At 42.5% G+C, this 18,128-nt stretch overlaps 1 protein-coding gene across 1 annotated transcript in view; it reads left to right on the forward strand.

Moving 5' to 3' along the window:
• The window catches only part of MATN4 (matrilin 4), a 136,697-nt gene that overhangs the window by 47,338 nt on the left and 71,231 nt on the right, over nucleotides 1–18,128 (forward strand). Inside the window, exons 2-4 of the mRNA XM_077459568.1 lie at nucleotides 3,015–3,120; nucleotides 10,870–11,439; nucleotides 14,322–14,444. Coding sequence (XP_077315694.1) covers nucleotides 3,048–3,120; nucleotides 10,870–11,439; nucleotides 14,322–14,444 — 766 coding nt within the window. The 5' untranslated portion in view covers nucleotides 3,015–3,047. The remainder of the gene's footprint in view (nucleotides 1–3,014; nucleotides 3,121–10,869; nucleotides 11,440–14,321; nucleotides 14,445–18,128) is intronic.

The raw sequence follows: 18,128 nt of genomic DNA on the forward strand, positions 1-18,128 counted from the left end.
CAGCCAAACCAAGTTTGAATGGGATCTAAAAACAGCAAAAGAAGTAGGCTAGCCAAATCCTTTCCAAGGTATTATAGCTTTGACTGACAGCTTTGCCTTGGTCTGTTAACTGTTATCAGATGCATAAATCTAGTGATAGTAAAATATTCCTAAGCGTTTCCCATGTCACGTCTCTTGAGTGCCGGTTTACACCGCAGCGTGCAAATTCGCACACGTGCATTGTTACGTGTTCCTGAACAGTGCATTTTTGCTAACCAATTCATTTCAATGGGCTGCTAAACAGGAAGGAATGTGCAAAAAGTATGGCAGTTGTGACTTTTTAAAATCATGCTGGCCCAAACCGCATGGTACTGGGGTACCATGTGCTTTGGTGGCCACAATGCACATGTACTTGCTAGATGTGTTTGAGGTGCCATTAACAATTCATGGCACCCACACACCAGGACAGTACATTTCCATGTGGTGCAGAAAGTACGTGTTTCTTGCAACACCATTGGTGTAAAGAGGCCCTTAAAAATGCTGCCCGAAATTAAGCAAACTTCAAGCATCCTATAGTGAACTAACTATGCTGTCAGAAGAAATAGCAGGCATGATAATAAAAATAGGAGGATGTGCTGTGCAGATGTCATAGGAGGATGTGCTGTGCAGATGTCATAGGAGGATGTGCTATGCAGATGTCATAGGAGGATGTGCTGTGCAGATGTCATAGGAGGATGTGCTGTGCAGATGTCATAGCAGGATGTGCTGTGCAGATGTCATAGGAGGATGTGCTGTGCAGATGTCGTAATGGATGTGCTGTGCAGATGTCGTAGGAGGATGTGCTGTGCAGATGTCGTAGGAGGCTGTGCTGTGCAGATGTCGTAGGAGGCTGTGCTGTGCAGATGTCGTAGGAGGCTGTGCTGTGCAGATGTCGTAGGAGGCTGTGCTGTGCAGATGTCGTAGGAGGCTGTGCTGTGCAGATGTTGTAGGAGGATGTGCTGTGCAGATGTTATAGGAGGCTGTGCTGTGCAGATGTCGTAGGAGGGTGTGCTGTGCAGATGTTGTAGGAGGATGTGCTGTGCAGATGTCGTAGGAGGCTGTGCTGTGCAGATGTCGTAGGAGGCTGTGCTGTGCAGATGTCGTAGGAGGCTGTGCAGATGTCGTAGGAGGCTGTGCTGTGCAGATGTCGTAGGAGGCTGTGCTGTGCAGATGTTGTAGGAGGATGTGCTGTGCAGATGTCGTAGGAGGATGTGCTGTGCAGATGTCATAGGAGGCTGTGCTGTGCAGATGTTGTAGGAGGATGTGCTGTGCAGATGTTGTAGGAGGCTGTGCTGTGTAGATTTTACAGGAGGCTGTGCTGTGCAGATGTTGTAGGAGGATGTGCTGTGCAGGAGGATGTGCTGTGCAGATATTGTAGGAGGATGTGCTGTGCAGATATTGTAGGAGGATGTGCTGTGCAGATATTGTAGGAGGATGTGCTGTGCAGATGTTGTAGGAGGATGTGCTGTGCAGATTTTACAGGAGGATGTGCTGTGCAGATGTTGTAAGAGGCTGTGCAGATTTTACAGGAGGATGTGCTGTGCAGATATTGTAGGAGGCTGTGCTGTGCAGATTTTACAGGAGGATGTGCTGTGCAGATGTTATAGGAGGATACATGGGTTTTTTTTCCAGCTAAAGTCCAGCTAAATTAGGCCCTCAGCCTGAATAAAACTAAAAATACAATTGCAGCTGCTCTTCTCTGCCACAAGATGTCCTCAGTCGTCTGGATAAAATGATGCTTGCAATGAAGAAAACTGAGGCCACACCGAGTATAGGGGGGCCATGGACCCATGCCCAAGGGGGAGTCACCATAGCCACATTAAGAGGACCTCATGGGGTTGATTTTCTAAAATTGGAGAGTGCAAAATCTGATGCAGCTCTGCAAAGAAACCAATCAGCTTCCAGGTATTTTTTATTTTTTTTGCAAAGATTAATTAATCTTAGTCTTAAGTGATGAGTAGATGGGCGTTCTCCAATCTCTAACTCAAACTATTAACTCCTGGTTTTTGATACTCGAATGAGCTGCTGGGACTCATGTGAACTGTGGGTTGGGAAAAGACCCGGTCAGCAGATCATTGGATTAGAAGAGTGAAGGTATGAACACATTCACTGAATTGGAAGTCCTATAACTGTGTGTATGTCTTTCTTTTTTTGTATCCTATTTTTTTATATGTTAATGATGTGAACCAATAAAAAAGTTTTATTTTTGGAGGGTCAATATCTTCACTCTTCTAATCTGATTGCTTGTGGCTGTGGAGTGTGCAGGCACACAAGTATCTCTATCATCTGTGGATCTGCCTGCAGGCTGCTTTGGAGCAGTGTGTATCCTATGAGCAGATCATTGGGGAACCAAAAATTGTGAGTTAGGAGTTCAGATTAGAGATGAGTTTAAACTCATCTCTATTCATCACTTGAGATTTAAAGTGGAGTTCCACCCAAAAGTGGAACTTATGCTTTATGCACGCCTCGCTCCCTTACATGCCACATTTGTAATGTAATTTTTTTTTGGGGGGGGGAACGCTCCCACTTCCGCATGCGCAGTGCACACCTGGCTCTGAAGCCGCAAGCTGTCACAACTGGGTGCCCACACTTACAATGCCAGTGCCACGGAGAGGAGAGGCAGAGAAGCGAGGCTGGACCATGGAACAGGTAAATGTCTGTTTATTAAAAGTTAGCAGCTACACTTTTTGTAGCTGCTGACTTTTAATAAACTTAAAAATTACTGGAACATCACTTTAAAAAGATGAAGGCCAGCAGGTGGCTCAGCCCCACACATTTTGCATACAACTGGAGTGTCACTTTTAGGTAGATTAATACTATTATCTATAGACAAATATAGATCATTATTAAATTGTGCATACCATAAATTAGGAAACTACAGGTAAAAACATGAAAATCTTTGTCCCTGATACAAATTGTAATAAAAACATAAAAGTTTGCAGTCTGTTAAGATTTGGTTAAATTATATTATTGTTTTATATTGTTGTTCCCCACAGTCAATCAATAGAACAATATCTTCACCTTGCAAGATGAAGCTGCTGTATATCTCCACACTACTTCTCGTCCTCATAACACAACTGAAGGCAAGACCACCAACTGAATGTAAGTACGTGGACGTCTAAGACTGGAAAAAACCTCACTGATCATGTAGAAACGTACAAAGCAATAAATATACACACACACACACACACACACACACACACACACACACACACACACACACACACACACACACACACACAGGCGTCTGCAGAACTTTTTCCAGGGGGGGGCATCAATTTAAGGTCTGGTAGTGTGATCTTGCCTGTGTCAGTCATCAGTGGCTGCAAGGGAGAAAGCACATGGCAACGGCTGATAAAGCCTAATGAGATGATGTCACCCATAGGTTTCCATGTCACAGTTGTTATTGGTGCCCCCTCTTCTCCCCTGCATACACTTCTGGATCACACAGGTGAGATAACATGACCAGATTGGAACAGTCTGAAAATAGGTTAGTCCGCATACGTGTAAGGGGACGGGGGACAGTTTTTAAGGCTAGCGCAAGCTGGAATTCTACTTTCAATCTACCCTCCCTATTGGTGGCTTGTGGCAGTGTTAAAGCAGAGCTCCACTCAAAAGGGGAAGCTCCACTTGTTTGCACCCTCCCCCCACCACTGCCACATTTGGCACTTTTTGGGGGAGAGAGTGTACCTGGTTTTGCCATGCCGATCTGAGCCACATGCAAAACCATGCAAAATATGCTGCGAGCGACCACAGGAAGGGAAGGTATAAATAAACATACAATTAGGCAATCAATCAATTACAAAAAAAAAAACTACACCTGCATGGTGCAGCATTGGCTTAAGACAGTGGAGATTTTAAAATCTGTATGGACACAATAGCATCTTTATGCTGCTGTGCCCATATATAGCTGCTTTTGTGCCCATATAGATGCTGGTGTGCTTCTATTTGGGTGCAACAGCATCTATATAGGCACAATAGCAGTTATATGGGCACAAAAGCATAAAGATGATATTCTGTCCATACTGTATAACTCCTATTGTTGCCATACGAATGATACTGTCTCCTATTGTGCCCAGTGAAACTGACCTTGCCGCGCTCCCAGTGCAGGGATAAGTTTATCTGGTGACCAGGGTGAAGATGCCAAACTGCGCTTAATGTTGGGTGTCTTTAGTTAGCCTAAAATACAGATTTCTTCTAAAATATTAACAGCTACATACAAAATGCCTACAATGATTTATACTGGGTGAGAGATTTTTAGAGATTTGTAACTGACCTTGGGGCCAGTTCACACCAGATGCAGTTCCATGCAGTTCCGTTTTTTCTGCACCAATACAATCAGTTCTGGACAATTTCGCCACTGGACACTGACCAGAAACTGACTGCATGGTGTGATCTAGAGTCATTGGAATACATGGAAAACACTGTGCATGCATTCTTAGTGCAGAAAAAAGCACACGGTACTGAACGGAACTGCGTCTGGTGTGAACTGGTCCTTAAAGAATATGTAATTGATCACGTGCTTGGTCAGAAATTAATTCTTGCAGACACTCACCTCCTTTGCACTAAAAACATGTAGCCTTAAAAATGTCTGTAGTGGCCATAACCCTTGATAGGGCGGCCTTAACTTTTGGGCTTACCGGTTACGTCCGCTTGGCTGTTTCTTCCACGTCTAGGGGTTCCCAGGGTTAGTACCCAACAACTTTGGACGCTTAAACCATAAAAGTCCTTTAGAAAGTTTTTATTTGCAGGGGTAACATCCAATAAGCACAGTCTCATATGGGAACAGAGGGCAGGGGTGAAGGAACTCAGGCACCTTGAACTGCTAATATCACAAAGTCTCTAGTACCACCCAGAGAGTAGCCACTCGTAGCTGGGCACTTCAAAGCTGAATAAATCTCTAGCCAGAGATTATGGCAGTCAGCACTTTGATCCAGAACTTGTGAAACCTTGGACCTTGAGTAACTTGTAACTGAAGTGAACAGGAAACTTTTTCCTCAGTACCTGGAACATTCTCTGTCTCCTTGGCAGTACTGGAAAAAACTTGAATTTGTCAGTGTCCTCCACAACTCGGCAACCAGGCATTTCTCAGGATGCCAGCTTATCAGCCCTCCTCCGAAGAGTCCTCCCCCGGTCACTTACATGAGCTGCGGTGCCCCTCCAAGCCGAGAGCACACCCGGACGCCTTGAATCCTCCCTCAGTTACTGCACCTCGGGAACAGATGGATCCTCACCCCAGACCAGGTGATTCTATTGGGGCTAACCAACTGAAGCATGTTGCAGAGCGACATACGCTCCCGTGACCGGGACCCCTCGTGGGGCTAACCCACTGATTGGTTCCTGGGAACCCAAAGCGTCCAACCAGGCCTGGTTCTGAGCCAGGTCATGTGCACCTAACTGTACACATGACCAGGCAGAACTCTAACACAGCCCAGCCAAACTGATGTCAAAGTTAACCTACACAATTAACCCTCAGAACCCCTTTACTGTTCTGAGGCAAAAACTAAATTTACACATGACAGACACCTTGTCCAAAGTGTCATCGCTACATGTCCATTACAGATTTGTAATGAGCCTGGGAAGTAGTATAATTGCCCTGGTCTGGAGTCTTCTCAAAGCTGCTGGATACTGATAATTAACGGGTAATCTGAAAGCACTGGTGATTACAGACAGACCATGACACAGAACGAGCTGGCACTAACCCAGCTTGTTCTGCAAATATCATTTAGCACTTCACCTTAATGGCAGCTTCCATGGCTTCAGGAACTTCTTAGCTGGCCTGTGTCTGGTACGGCTGCAGCTACAGAGAAGGAGGAAAGCACAGCCTCAGTTCAGTGTGCGGGCTGTATCAGAGTTCAGAGCATGGGGTGGTGTGACAGCTGGGCAAGTTGCTCAAGAGCTTCTCCTGAGTGTTATGATCATAGTGCAGCTCACAATATGGCGCCCCCTCTCCTCCCCGCCGTGCCTGACCCCCCTTGCCTCTATCTGCGGATATATATATATATATATATATATATATATATATATATATATATAATGATGATATTAATATATACAGTATATATCAAGCAATCGAGAGAGAGAGAGAGCTGTTCAGTATGGCAGCTGTATGGTAAATCTCAAGACAGAAATATCAATCTTTTGGCAGGTAAAACTACTCTCATATATATGTATTTTGTCTGTGTATTTAGTTGTTTGCCTCCAATTCAGCCTTAAGCACTTTCCCACTGGCCATTTAAACCCCCTTCCTAACCAGACCAATTTTTTGCTTTCTGTGCTCTCACATTTTGAGTGACAATTACTCAGTCCACTGTTGAATTGCAGTGGACCTATTTAGGACTTTTGCTTGTTCATCCTTGCAAAGGTGCAGATCAAGCTGCAATGCTTCAACTGCTCCAGAAACTTGTTGTTGCTTATGGTTGTCACAAACAAGTCCAAAGTGATAATGGCTCACTCTTCACTGGATCAACAGTACAGCAGTGGGCCAAAAATAAATTCTGGTGTGTACTGGTTGTGCCACATCCCATAACATCCACATGCAGTTGGTTTGATTGAAAGATACAACAGGATATTGAAGGACCAGCGCCCTGAGGCGATTCAGTTCGCATAGGTAGCGCTATACAAGTCACTCACTCACTCAATATCTCAGTCCATTGTTTCCCCAGGGCAGGTGATCAATGAAGTCAATCTACCTGATCTCTACAGGCCTCTCGCCCTTCTTAATCGGCCCAGTGGAGTACTTTTGCAATGGCAATTGTCGCACTTCTCCACACACTGTACAGTTCCTTATTACAGACTTCATAATGTCAGTGACTTTGCAAATTCAGTGTATTTAAATCTTGGGCAATCAGTCCATGACAAATATTTGGAGAATGAGTCTTCAGGAAGCACAGTGTACTGGCAACTGTTCCACACAAAGACAAACTGGTTCTGACACTCTGGGTCTATCAAAATGGAAAAGAAACCATTAATGTCTATCACATCATAATATTATCCTGCCTCTTTAGCAGTTTTCAATGATTGAGATCATATCATGTACAGCTGACTTCAATGGAGGAGCCACTTTGCTTAGATCTCTGTCGTCCACAGTCATTCTATATGTTCCATCAGGTTTCTTTACCGGGAACAACGGAGACGAGAAAGGACTTACAGCAGATCTATCCCTACTCTCAACAGTTCTTGAATAGTCTCCTCAATTTCTTTGTGACCTCCAGGAAGTCTGTACTGCTTGAGACAGACTGGCTTCTCTGGTGGAGGAATGTAGACAGGAGTCTATTTCGCATGACCTCTCACAACAACCTTCACCGCCCTAACCAGATACGCTTTATTTAAGAGAGACCCTCTCTTACCTGTTTACTGTAGCTATAGACACAATAGCTTGTTCAAACTGTCAAATTAATACAACAATGGTATCTACATTCCCATTGTATCCAACAGCATTTGTTTGAGAAGTTCTGTGTCTGCGAAACCAGAATGCTGTTCCAGTCTTATAATAAAAAATCATATTTAACACAACTATGCATATAAAATCTTTGTTTCAAAATTATTACAAGGTACACTTGTGCCACAGGATTTATGGAGCATTAAAACGAAAGCTCCGCAGAAACTATTTACGTTTGACTACTTCACTGTATGGCTCTGTCTAAATAGGGAAGCAGGGTAAAAAAGGGGGAAGAGTTACTGCTCTAACTAATTCAGCTGTGTGTACATTTCTGCTTCAACTATTGAGCTCTAAGAACCATTATGTTTGTCCCCACAGCAGCTAAGAATAGATGGGTAAACATGAAATGAGGCCTAGATCTATTTCTGCAAATAAAATCACAAAATATTTATGTGATATATAAAAGTTTTAAGCAGATATTGTAAATTAAGAATGCTTTCATCAATTAAAGAAATGTAAAGTAAATGAACAGAAGAGAAATCTAAATCAAATCAATATTTGATGTGATCATATTTTGCATCAATTCTTCATGGTACACTTGCACACAGTTTTTGAAGGAACTCGGCAGGTAGGTTGTTCAAAACATCTTGGAGAACTAACCACAGATCTTCTGTGCTGCTAATCCCCAACTGCTAACGCCCAACTGCTCCTAAATATCTGTTTATTAGCAGCAGTGTACATGAAGCCTAAAGGCCGTACAAATGATCCGAAAATAGGATGGAAAAATTCCTACGACGAGCTGCCTATCGATTTTTGGAATTTTAGTACGGTGCTTTCGACAGCCGATTTTGCTTTTTCGTCAGACAAAAGCCGGATGTGCAGACTATAAAATTGTTGTTGCATGTGAACTCAACGTCTGATTTTTCCTTTCATTCGTATGGGAAAAAATCGTAAGAGCAAGAATACGCATGCTCAGAAACAAAAGAATACATACAAAACTATTCAACACATTACGCCACTTCTGACGTTGTATTCTGTCGTATGAAAATTTTCGTGTTGTGAGTAACATGCCACAAAAAATGGACGTTTGGTCATCTGAAAATCTAAGCGTGTGTGCAGACTAAACCAGGCTAAATCAACTTTCTGCAGTATAGGGTGATCAGATAAAATAATGCTATTTTTTGGTATGGATCACTGAACACAATTGTTAAATAAATCAGAGTTCATGTTCATGAACTTTTTCTGATACACAATTTCCATTTAAATACAGCCCCCATGAATTTAAAACTTTCTCAATACATTTTAATTTTATTACTGATACATCAAAATAGCAAGAGCTTGCTGAGTACAACAAAATAGCACACGTCTGCACAGCGTCCTTTCTACTAATGCCACGTACACATGATCAGATTTACAAAGAAAACAAAGAAAAACTATATTTTTTTCTAAATTTTCTATTTGTTGCGCAAAAAATACAAATCGCAGAGGTGATCAAATACCACCAAAAGAAAGCTCTATTTATGGGAACAAAATGCTAATTTGTTTGAGTACAGTTTTGTATGACTGCGTAATTATCATTCAAATTGCTACAGTGCTGAAAGCTGAAAATTGGCCTGGGCAGGAAGGTGTCTAAGTGCCTGGTATTGAAGTGGTTAAGGAAGTGGTGTGACATCCATGCTGATATCTCAGTTATTAAGTTTGCAATGCGAGAGGAGACTTGGTACTTGGTCCCGACATGTCTAACTAAAATGTACCCCTCTGTAGCTCTTCTTTGTTTTCAAGGGTGCAACTTGCGTGGATCTATGTACCAAGTTTGGTGGGAATGTTCATGGATTCAATGCTTCTGGTGTACTGGTGTACAGAGTCACAGGAATGTCGGTTATCAGATTCCCCACATTGCTCTTCTTAATACTCCGGTGGATGGTATACCTAGCCACCGCCAACAATTGATCCTTTTTTCTTACTGAGGGCTAAAATGACTATCGCTAAATCCTGGAAGCAACCTACTGTGTCTCTGGCACAGGCAAAGCAAAAAGTAATTTGGATTATGTTGTATGACAAAGACATTGTCTGTATTTTACACGGCCAAAGTATTTGAAAAGACCTGGGAACTGTGGGCTAGTTGCATGTCTTATTTGTAACTTAATGCATTTCTCTCTCTCTGTTAGGTGTGAGTCTCTCTTCTAGTTCCTGTTCAGACCTGCTCTTCTTTCTTCCTTCTCTCCTTTTTCTCCTTCCTTTGCATTGCCACTTTGAACGCCCTGGCACTTTGGGTCTCGCTCTGGGTGTTTTTTAGAATGGCTTTTGTTGTGTGATCCTTCATGATTGTATATTTGTCTATTACTTTCCAGGTTAAAGTGGAAGTCCATGCTAAAATGAAAATCCCTGCATCTTTAGACACCCACGATCTAACACTAACCTATCTAGCCCTGTAAAGAAGAAATTAGTATACATACCTTTTCTTAGGCCAACCTGACCCGACCTCCAGCAGTGGAAGCTCTGCAGAGGACACGGTCCAAAATGGCTGTGAAATGAATGGGGAGTGACGCCACCCATAGACTTACTATGGGGCACCCATTGTCGGATGTGTCCTCTGCACCCGCCTCCACAGCGAAGTCATGGCTGAAAGCTCAGCGATGGATCGGGTCAGATCAGCTTCAGAAAAGGTATTATGCTGATTTTTTTCTTTACAGGGCTAGATAAGTTAGTGTTAGATCGCAGGTGTCTATAGATGCAGGAATTTTAGTTTTAACATGGATGTCTACTTTAAGACCCCTTTCACACTGTGCGTTAGTGCTGTTTAAGCGTTGTATATTGGCCGCTAGTGGGGTGCTTTTAACCCCCAATAGTGGCCAAAGAAGGAGTTAAAAACTTTGCAGCACTTCCAAATCTCTTTTTTTAGGCGCTGCCTATTCATTGCAATAGGCAGGGGCGTATACATCGCTCCCAAACCACCCCAAAGATGCTGCATGCAGAACTTTTTCTAACATCCCGCAAGCGCACTACCCCAGTGTGAAAGAACTCAGGCTTTCACATTTGAGCGGGATGGGAGGCAGTTTTCAGGTGCTTTACAGGCGCTATTTCTAGCACTAAAATGCCTGAAAACTGATTCAGTGTGAAAAGGCTCTAACTGGATGTTTTGAAGCAGACCATGGCTCATCATACTGGAATAACTTTCCAGTGTATTCTGTTATTTTTGACTGATTATTGTACTTTTATACTATTGTTGGCTTTACGTTTACACAAAATCAATAAAAATATTGAAAGTAAAAAAGCAGGTAAGTATAACTATACAATATTTTGATAACCATAAAATGATCTCTGTTTATATATAATTGTTTCTAGAATAAAACTATTTTATTTTTTGTGTTCAAGTAGACTTCTGATTTATTTCCGATTCTGATTTTTGATGTGTGTGTGCAAGCATAAATAACTGTTTTTTTTGTTTGTTTTTTTTATACCTTTTGCAGTGCAGCAATGTAAGACTGGTCCCATGGACCTGATCTTCATCATCGACAGCTCAAGAAGTGTCCGACCCTTTGAATTTGAAAACATGAGAAGATTTATGATTGATATGATCAATTCACTTGAAATTGGACCTAGCCATACAAGAGTTGGAGTGGTCCAGTACTCCAGCCAAGTGCAAAATGTGTTTTCTCTTAAAACTTACACTACAAAAGCTCAAATGCATAAGGCCATTAATGACATAATTCCTCTGGCACAAGGGACCATGACCGGTCTGGCTATACAATACGCAATGAATGTTGCTTTTACTGAGGAAGAAGGAGCTCGACCACTGTCTCAGAGGGTTCCAAGAGTTGCTGTTATAGTAACTGATGGTAGGCCTCAGGATCGTGTTACAGAGGTGGCTGCACAGGCGCGGGAAGCCAAGATTGAAATCTATGCAGTTGGTGTACAGAGAGCAGATGTCAACTCTCTGCGGACCATGGCCTCTCCTCCTATTGACGACCACGTGTTTTATGTAGAATCATTTGATCTCATTCAGCACTTTGCCATTCAGTTTCAGGATAAGCTCTGTGGTAAGTTGAAATACTTGTTACAAAAATTGAATTAAGAATTCCAAGTTTTGCGAAACAGTCAACTGTATGCCTTACAAGAATTTCTGAAACCTTGTCCTAAATCCTCATCTCTTCTATTCCATAGATTAACCCAGCCTTTCTCAAACTTTTCAACACAGGGGAACCCTTGAAATAGTATAAAATGATAGTGTTTTATTCCTGCGCTACCACTGGTGATCTATCAAATGTCAAGGGCTGCTGCTACTACCGGAATGGATCACACCGTATCCACTTAATATGAAACTTAAGATATGTTAGTATTGCGCTGCCCCTATATTAAATAACCCTCCGAGGGTGATAAGTAACCCTTGAAATAGCATTCCCGTCACAGGGAACCCCTGCTAAAACTGACTAAATGTACAACTCATGATACATCAGTGTGATGGTCAGTGGGAAGAATGTTCCTTACACTTGTGGTCATTGGAAAGAATTGCCCCATTACAGATAGCAAAAAAGATCAATGCTGTCAGTGGGAACTTATCTGAGGGGCAGATATTGCTCAAGGAACCCCTAGCAACCTCTGGAGTAACCCTAGTTTAGAAACCCCAGATTAACCCTACCAGCATATTTGCTAAAATTGATCAAAATCACTGCTAAGTGGGAGTGCCTTTCTTTGCTATAATCGCATGATTATGCCAAGGGACAGGTTAACATTAAACCTTCAATATCCTATACCACATATCAATTATGAATGGGGCCTCTAGTGTCTTAAAAGTAAGGACTTTGTTGAGGAATCCATGTTACATGGTTTTGTTGCGGTTTTGTTGAAATCCAGTCTTCAAAAGTACTGTTGTCATAGTTAAAAGAAAGTGAACACATTTACCAAATTTTACAAAACCATAATTGGCTGCAGACTGAGAACTGCTGAGTCACGTCACCAAGCACACACTTCGATGGGAGCTAGACACGTCAGTGCTCTGCTCATTCCATCTATAGCCAGGAATGGTGAAGCTTTTACAATCCTCAGATGGGAGAGCACATTCTTATATCCATGGTCGTTAATGAAAGGGACTTGGTGTGCAGCCTGAAAGTAGGGATGCCTGCACCTTATACATTAGCTGGAAACCTGCTGTGTTATGCAATAATTGCAATAATTCCTAGCTGAATTTACCTTATTAATAATAGGATGTAAATAATTGTCATAGGCAATTTAGAATGCCCTTTTTAATAAGTTAAGTGAGCTAAAACATGTACTGCCTGTTATAAATATTTAAGTTAACTAAATATTGAATGACCATAGCCTGGCAATTTCACTTAAGGTGCTAACTTGTTATATTTTTGTATTATATGTTTTTTAATGGGTGCCTATTGGTTGGACCATGCCTGGCTTCTTATAGCTCTAGCCCACTGCTGCAGCTATTTTATGCCAAGTCAAATAAGAAAGTCAACTTAATCTTCTCACTGCATTCTCTAATACTGGGTATGGCAGTTTGGAACTGAATTTGGAATCACTGCCCAGAGCATCCAAAAATAATAAAATCCAATTGGTGGTACAAGCCAATAATATTCAAAAACAAATAATTAATTTACATGCATTGTATTTACTATATTGTTGTAGAAAGCATGAGGCCGTATATGAACACGAAGAGTAGTATCAAAATAACCAAAGTAGATTCACATCAAACATTTCTACATTCAGCAAAGTATTTGGTAGGTCTCTGGCATCCCACCCGTAGCATGAATCCATCCATCCATCCTTGCTTACAGCACATTGTGTTACAGCTGCATCTGGTTTGATTAGGTAATCCAAGACAAAAGTTTGTGCCTGCTGCCTTTTCTACATTACATAAGCATGAACAGGCAACACGAGTGTGCCTTTTGGTTGAAAACCCTTAGCATTACATGCACTCCACATAAAAGAAGAGTTCCAAGAAATAGGGACAGAAAGTAGTGTGTGCACTGTTCTAATGGTACTACTTCACTCCTGGCACAGTTTTTGGAGATCAATAATGTAATTGACACATTACACTTGCAACCTCCCTTAAATTCCAATTATAGATCCCCTTATTCTCTTCAAAGATTAGTGGTAACTGTATTTTGAATTGCTCATGCAGCAGAAAGCTTCTACAGTTTCCTATTAGTGAAATATAGTGATGATCCCAGCTGCCCTGGTTTTGCTTTGAGCAGGTTTCCGTGATGTTGTGCTGAACCCGAATCCTACTGAAATCAATGGGAGCCCAATCTGTCAAAACAGCATGGGTTGGCAAAAAAATAAAATATTTTCAGCCAGGAGCAGTGATTTATTTTATTTTTTTAAATGCTTAAAATTAAACATTACAAATGTCAAATTCCTTTAAATAGCATGCCTGGGGGGACACATATCTGCAATATACAGAGGAAATAAGTGTTTAAAATTGCCAAAAATTTACAGCTTCCTGGCAAAGCACCATGTCTTAATGTTGATGAGGAAAACGACTTCTTCCCCACAACCCAGTTGGTTGTGGGGGTCTTAACAGAATCTAGATGGCCACTTTAATATTAAAGGAGCCCCAGATACTGATCCCCTACATGAATAAGTAGGGGTGCATAGTACCTCTACTCATTCACCAATAAAATCATTGTAACCTACAAATAAAGACATCCAAATGGTTGACAAGTCCTTTATTAAAAATGTGAAAATTCCCCAAAAATGTCCCTCACTGTAAATCCATCATTAAACACAACGCCTGCTGCCTGCAGAGTCACTTTCACTGTCATAAGAACCAGTGGCAGTGGGAAGCTAGGTTCTGTCAACATATCCTTAATGAACTTAGGGTCATTTGTGTTACATGATGTCTCAGGTTATATTATAGTGAAAAAATCCTTCATATGAAATCTGAATATGAATATTATCTTTTTTTCAGGTGTAGATATGTGCACTGAAATGGATCATGGATGCCAACATATCTGTGTTAGTGTTCCCAGCTCCTACTACTGTAAGTGTAACCCAGGTTACAAGCTTAATGCAGATGGAAAGACATGTTCTGGTAAGTAGAAATAACCTTGTGTTACGTATTTATGGCATGGCATTAAAATTAAATTATACATGGGAAAGAATAGAACAAAGGGGAACTCGGCCTATTTCAAATCCATGGGTAGAGGGAGCAAAGGATGGAGTGGAGTGGAACAGAGAAGTGTTAATATAATGTATACACAATATTAACATTTCTCTGTTCCACTCCACTCCATCCTCTGCTCCCTCTACCCATGGATTTTAAATAGGCCAAGTGCATTATACTATATACTGTATGTCTTCTAACCTTCACTGTTCAAATGTATGAACAAAAACAAACTGCAACTAGGTATCCTACATTTTTTTTTTTTTTTTTTTAATCTTTTTTTTATTGAATTTTCAGTGTCATACAAAATCGCCCACGCAGGGGCCAAACATTTCCCACACAGGGGTAAACTTCCAAATACGGCAACAGGCCACAACAAAGCACATTACAAAACATATACCCTGCCTCTGATGCGGCAACCGACCGCAACAGGGCAAATTAACACAAACATAAACTTGCCTATCTATACCCCACTGTGGGGAGAGGATATTGTAGGATAATTCGTGCTAAGTATTAAAATGACCGGATAAAGTGTCATAAGAGCAGGTGGGTCAGCCTATAACCATACTACATCCATACCGAACTATGGGTTATTTACTACATCTGTTGCCGTTGTGTTATCATCCAGCCAGCAGTTCCACACCTTCTCAAATTTCTTTGGGCAACCCCTGTTCAAGTAGGTGGCCCTATAGAGGGGTAAGCTAGCGTTCACCAGGTTTTTCCAGAATTTAATAGAGGGGGGAGACGATTGTTTCCAGGTCATGGTGATGGCCTTGCGTGCATAGTAGAGCAACAGGGATATGAGTGTTTTCCTAGCCCTGAGGATCGACATTTGTTCCACCAGCCCCAGCAGGCAATATTTAGGATCGCAAGGAATATTAACCTCAGTGGTCTTAACTATCACCAGGAGAAGCTCTTTCCAAAAGCATACAATCGCTGGGCAAGCCCAGAAAATGTGAATGAAGTCTCCCGGCTGATATGAGCAGCGCCAGCACTCCGGGGAGTGCGTCGGCGACATCTTGTGCAGTCTGTGGGGCGTGTAGTGGACTCTGTGTACAATTTTGTATTGGACCAATTTGTCCCTGGCTGAAACCAAAGGGGAGAACGGAAAATCCCAAATCTCCCTCCAGTCATCGTCATCCAACTCCGGTATGTCCACCACCCATTTCCTGCGGAGGGAGGACAGCTCGGGGACGGCAGCAACCAGTAGGGACCTGTAAATCTGAGACATGGGTTTCTCCAGGTCTTTTACCCGAAGGATGGACTCAAGCTCAGAGTACTCCAGTACGACCGGTTGTCCCAAAAATTGACAGCGATAAGCATGCGCGACTTGAAGATAACGGAAGTGGGCCCATGTAGGCACATTAAATTTGTCACGCAGGATATGAAAGGGAGCAAGTTCCCCGTTGAGAACGACATGTTCGAGCGTCAGTATCTTACACTTGGCCCAGGCCTGAGGGTCCGGGATGGTATTAAACTGCGGAAGGCCAGGATTCAGCCACAGGGGGGTGTGAGGAGACCAGGAGTTCGGCAGGGACGCCCTCAGTGCCTCTCCCGCCCTCCACGCCCTTAAAGTGGTGCGCATAGAAGGGGTGAGGCAGTGAGGCATTTTTGGGCCCCTGAAAACCAACCCCCTTAAGGCCTCCAGAGACCCCACTATAGCTGCCTCCAAGACCGTCGCAGCATTGGTCAGGTCCGGCTGCAGCCACCAGTAGACGGTAACAAGCTGGGTAGCTAGGAAATATTTGTGACAGTCGGGAAGAGCTAACCCTCCACTGTCCACAGGCCTGGTGAGCGTGGTGTATTTGAATCTGGGGGACTTGGGCCCCCAGATGAAGGAGAGAAAAAGTTGTTTCAGAGAGTTAAAGAAGGCTTTAGTCAGCCATTGTGGGGAGTTCCTAAATATGTATGTAAGTTTGGGAAGGACCTTCATTTTAAGAAGGTTTATGCGGCCAATAAGAGAGAGGGGGAGATTGCCCCAAGCCTTTAATTTGGGCTTGATTTCTATCAGAACAGGTTCAAGATTGAGCCGGACAAAGTCCTTGGTCTCTCTTGAAATGACAATACCCAAATAGGTAAACCTATCCACCCATTGAAGCGTGGTGGAGGATGGTGTGGTCCTGGCCCCCTCGTCCACCGGAAAGAGCTGAGATTTATGCCAATTCACCCTCAACCCAGTGAAGGCAGAGAAGGCATCCATGATTCCAAGTGCGCCCCGCAGAGAGTCACCGGGATCATTTAAAAAAAGCAGAAGATCATCCGCATAGAGGGCCACTCTCTCCTCCAGCCAGCCCACCCGAAGACCACGGACCTCGACCGAACTCCGAAGAGCCTCAGCAATAGGTTCCATGGCTAGGGCGAACAAGGCCGGGGAGAGAGGGCACCCCTGCCTGGTGCCCTGCTGCAGGGGGAACGAGGGTGACAGGGAACCATTCAGTTTAATGCATGCCGTAGGACCGGTGTAAAGTGTACGTATCCAGGCAATAAACCGCAATGGAAAGGTATCCTACATTTTAGTTTTATAAGCTACACTATGTTCCTTATAGATCCATTTTCTGATCAAACACTTTCTTCAGGGAATAGCTACAATAATTAGAACGCATGGCTCTAGAGGAGCACCAACAATAGCCAAAGGGTTACTTTCTTGTGCGTTAAAATACCTTTGTTTAAATTTGCCAGTTTTTAGAAATGGCTGCCATTCTCCTTTCATTACTTTGTCTGACCCAGATGGTGTGAAGACCTCTGTGTATACAAATGGACCACCCATATGCCCCAACAACCTCAGGATTTCCCTCTTAGACTGCTTGTTCACCGTAAAGCTAAATAAACATTCCTTAAGTCAGAGCATAAGGAGAGAACTAGAACAGAGCTCCCATTAAAGCAAAATTATGCAGAAAAAGGTTCACATAAGATCTGCAGATGTTCAGCATGAACAGTAGGTGGCCAAATAAACTGAAAAGGAAGGGAACTTGTTGATATTTAGTTTGAGATTTTCCAAGTTTAAGAATTGTGAAAAAGATTAATAAGACAATGTTCAGCAGTCCTATTGGAAAGTCAGTAATAATTTTGACTAAATGGTTTGGGGTAAAATCAGCTTTAGACAGCTCTGATAACAAATGGAACTTAGCATCCTTTCACGTACCTGTAATGCCACGTACACACGACCGGACTTTCCAGCAGAAAAGGTCAGAAGGAATCATTTCATCGGATATTCTGATCGTGCGTGGGCTTCATTTGACTTCTGACGGACCTAGAAAAGGAACATGTTTTAAATCTGGAAACCGTTCGTCTGTATGCTATTCCGACAGAACAAAAAAGACACAAGGGCAGCTATTAGCTACTGGCTATTTAACTTCCTTTTTCTAGTCCAGTCATACGTGTTGTACGTCACCACGTTCTAAATGATCGGACTTTGGTGTGATCATGTGTAGGCAATTCCATTTCAGCGGAACTCCAAAAAAAAATGTCAGAGTTTATTCTGATGGAAAAAACGGTCATGTGTACATGGCAGAAGACTATTGTCCCACTGCTGATTACATATACATGGAAGTCTAATATTTAAAGGAGCATTTAAGTTTTCAAGTTTACCCCAGAAATTAGTTTTAAATCAAG

This window comes from Lithobates pipiens, unplaced genomic scaffold, assembly GCF_037356315.1.
Source record: "Lithobates pipiens isolate NorthernLeopardFrog02 unplaced genomic scaffold, aLitPip1_a1.2 Scaffold_28, whole genome shotgun sequence".
Taxonomy (NCBI): domain Eukaryota; kingdom Metazoa; phylum Chordata; class Amphibia; order Anura; family Ranidae; genus Lithobates; species Lithobates pipiens.